This window comes from Nannospalax galili, unplaced genomic scaffold (genome assembly GCF_000622305.1).
Source record: "Nannospalax galili isolate Female #2095 unplaced genomic scaffold, S.galili_v1.0 scaffold89, whole genome shotgun sequence".
Classification (NCBI taxonomy): Eukaryota; Metazoa; Chordata; class Mammalia; order Rodentia; family Spalacidae; genus Nannospalax; species Nannospalax galili.
This window is the reverse complement of record NW_008359211.1, coordinates 29,928-32,963: the sequence shown is the minus strand read 5'-3', so window position 1 is coordinate 32,963 and position 3,036 is coordinate 29,928. Positions and strand designations below refer to the sequence as shown.

Below are 3,036 nucleotides of genomic sequence, written 5' to 3'. Positions count from 1 at the left end.
GCACACCTTTAATCCCAGCACTCAGAAGGCAGAGGCAGGTAGATCTCTGAGTGTTCAAGGCCAGCCTGGTCCACATAATGAGTTCCAGGACAGCTGGGGCTACAGGGAGACCCTGTCTCAAAAAGACCAAAAAAAAAAAAATTTTTTTAAAAATTTATTTATATTTCAGGGAGACCCTGTCTCAAAAAGACCAAAAAAAAAAAATTTTTTTTTTAAATTTATTTATATTTCACGTGTATGTGTGTATTGCCTGCATGCAGGTAAGTGCACCTGTGTCATGCAATGCCCTCGGAGGTCAGAAGAGGCTGTTGGATCCCCTGGGACTGGAGTTACGGACAGTTCTTTGCTGTCATGTGGGTGCTGGGATTCAAACTCAGGTCTTCTGCAAGAACAACCAGTGTTCTTAACCGCTGAGCCATCTCTCCAGCCCCACACCACCTTCTTTTATAGGAGATGGAACCTGCAATCCTGAGCTGTGTACCACACACCAGGTTGAACCTGGTCAGACAACGGAAGACGCTGCTCTTCAGGGAGCAGGGCTTCCAGCTCCCAAGTGGTTCTGGGTAGATTGTGGAGTCTGAAGTTGCTGGCACTTGGGATCTGCACACACATCTTCAGTCAGTCTTCAGCTTCTCTCCATGTCTCTGGTGTGTGCCTTTCCAGTGAACCATGTATATTCTGGCCCCTGCTCAGTGAACACCCCACCCACACAACTGACTTGGGCCCTGGCCTGAGTGCAATCTTGAGGGGCACTTCTAGGCATGTGTCCCTTGGGTCGCTACCCTAGACCCTGGAAACACCTCTCTTGTTGCCATGAATACCTCTGCTTGTCTAGCCTGGCCTTCCTCTTCAGGAACAGTCTCTGGGAATGAGCATCCAGGTCAGGAGCAGCTGCTATATGGGAGTTCTGGCTGGGGCCACAACATTTAGCTCCCCACATGGACCCCTTCTGCCTCCTGCACCACCTCCTCTGGCAACCCTTGTGGGCCTTGGAGGCTGAGTCTAAGACTTGGGAAAGTGCCCTGTGACTCTTCCCTGGGCCACAGGGCAGAAAGTGGAGCCTCTTCAGCTGAGGAAGATCAGCACATGTGCTTTGCCTGGGAGCCGAACTGGCAGCATCCACACCTCTAGAACCCCTGTGGGTCACCAGAGAAAAGCCTCTAATTTCCTAGGCCAATCCTGGTCTTGATCTGAGGCTGGAGATGAGTGGAAGTAAAGAAGGACTCGGCTTCTCCTCACTTTGACCACTTCGGAGCTATTCTTGGGGCCTTGTGAGGTTTCTGGAAAGAAGGGGAAGCGGGGAGCAGGAGCTGTGGGACAGTGCCTGGGTGGGTCTTGAGGAGGAGCCGAGCCTGGGCACCTCCAATCCTATTGCTCGGGACCAGTGGTAAAGGTGGGGAGCAAGGGGCTGCTTAAGAGAGGAGCGGGAAGCTGCTCCACACACTGCTGTGTGGGGTAGTGGCCTGGGGACACTGGACCTGGCCCAGCTCTGTGGAAGTGGCTGGATCTGGCTGGCTCCATTCTGTTAGGTCTTGAAAGCAGGCCCAGTGTTCAGGCAGCTGCCAACCCCTCGCTCACAGGCATGTTGATGTGGGCACTCAGCAAGGGTGCACTCTGGCCTTCCCGGAGCACCAGCACCTAGAAAGGAGGTGCATGGCAGAGAGGATGGCCACCTTGACCTCTCTTTGCTCTCGGCTAATACCAAGTCTTCTGTGCTGGTTCTAATGACAGGCCACCAGCACTCTGTAAAAGGGATGTGAAGGCTGCAAAGCCTCAACTGTGCAGGCACACTCCACCCTAGCCCACAGCCATGGAGGCCCTTGTCCACCCTCACCCTACTGTCCTCCAGGGGTCCCACTTGCCTTCTTAAAGTACCAAAAGGCAACCTACCTTGATTATGTCTGAGATGCCCTTCCTACTGAGACTCTCCACAAAGGTCTCCAGTGGGTAGCTGAGTCCTGGAACCAACAAGGGGACCTAGGATTGGGGGAGAGAGAGGTAAGAAAATGCACCTCCATAGTCATTGTGCCCAGATAGTGTTTGGCAGACAAAGTAAGTGCTGGATGCTTTAGTGTCAACTTGACACACCTGGGTTGAGGGAGCCACAATTGGGGAATTGCCTTCATTGGACTGGCCTGTAGCCATGTCTGCGGGGCACCTGCTTGATGAGTGATGTGGGCGGGCGCAGCCCACTGTGGGTGGTGCCATCCCTGGGCAGGTGGGCCTGTGTTGCATAAGAAAGCAGGATGAGCAGGGGCCAGGGGAGCAAGCCAGTAAGCAGTGTTCCTCCATGGCCTGTGCTCCAGCTCCTGTCTCCAGGTTCCTGTCCTGAGTTCCTACCTTGGGCTCCCTGATGAACTGTGACCTGGGAGATGTAAGACAAATAAACCCTTTCCTCCCCAAGTTGGTAGTGGTCAGAGTATTTTGTCACAGCAATAAAGAAACAAACTAGGCCAGAAATTGGTACCAGAGAGTGGGATATTGCTGTGACAGACCTGACCTTTGTGTTTAGGGGAGGACTGTGGAAGTGTTTGTAACTTTGGGCTGGAAAAACCATTGTGCGCTTAGAGTTTGTTGCAGTGGAGCTTGGAACAGCTTTGTTGAAAGAGTTGTGGACGATGGAGGCCTGGCTTGTGAAGCTTCACAGGGAAGCGGAGACTATCAGGGCTGTTCGTATGAGATTTTTGTGACAGACCTGACCTTTGTGTTTAGGGGAGGACTGTGGAAGTGTTTGTAACTTTGGGCTGGAAAAACCATTGTGCGCTTAGAGTTTGTTGCAGTGGAGCTTGGAACAGCTTTGTTGAAAGAGTTGTGGACGATGGAGGCCTGGCTTGTGAAGCTTCACAGGGAAGCGGAGACTATCAGGGCTGTTCGTATGAGATTTTTGATTGAGAATCTGGGTTCTGGTTGGCTGGGGCTGAAGAATCAGCTGTGATTAAGAAGAGACCAGAACCTGAAGCAAAACCTTTGCTTTACTGGGACAATTGATGCTGGTTAGCTGGGGCTGAAAAATCAGCTGTAAGTAACAAGAGACCA

The 3,036-nt window shown here is 52.1% G+C and overlaps 1 protein-coding gene across 1 annotated transcript in view; it reads right to left on the bottom strand.

Moving 5' to 3' along the window:
* Nucleotides 1–313: 313 nt before the first annotated feature.
* Nucleotides 314–3,036, bottom strand: part of Bbs1 (Bardet-Biedl syndrome 1) — an 18,739-nt gene continuing 16,016 nt past the window's right edge. Inside the window, exons 16-17 of the mRNA XM_008822849.3 lie at nucleotides 1,891–1,977; nucleotides 314–1,638 (exon numbers count right to left, since the gene is read on the bottom strand). Of these exons, the coding sequence (XP_008821071.1) occupies nucleotides 1,552–1,638; nucleotides 1,891–1,977 (174 nt within the window). The 3' untranslated portion in view covers nucleotides 314–1,551. The remainder of the gene's footprint in view (nucleotides 1,639–1,890; nucleotides 1,978–3,036) is intronic.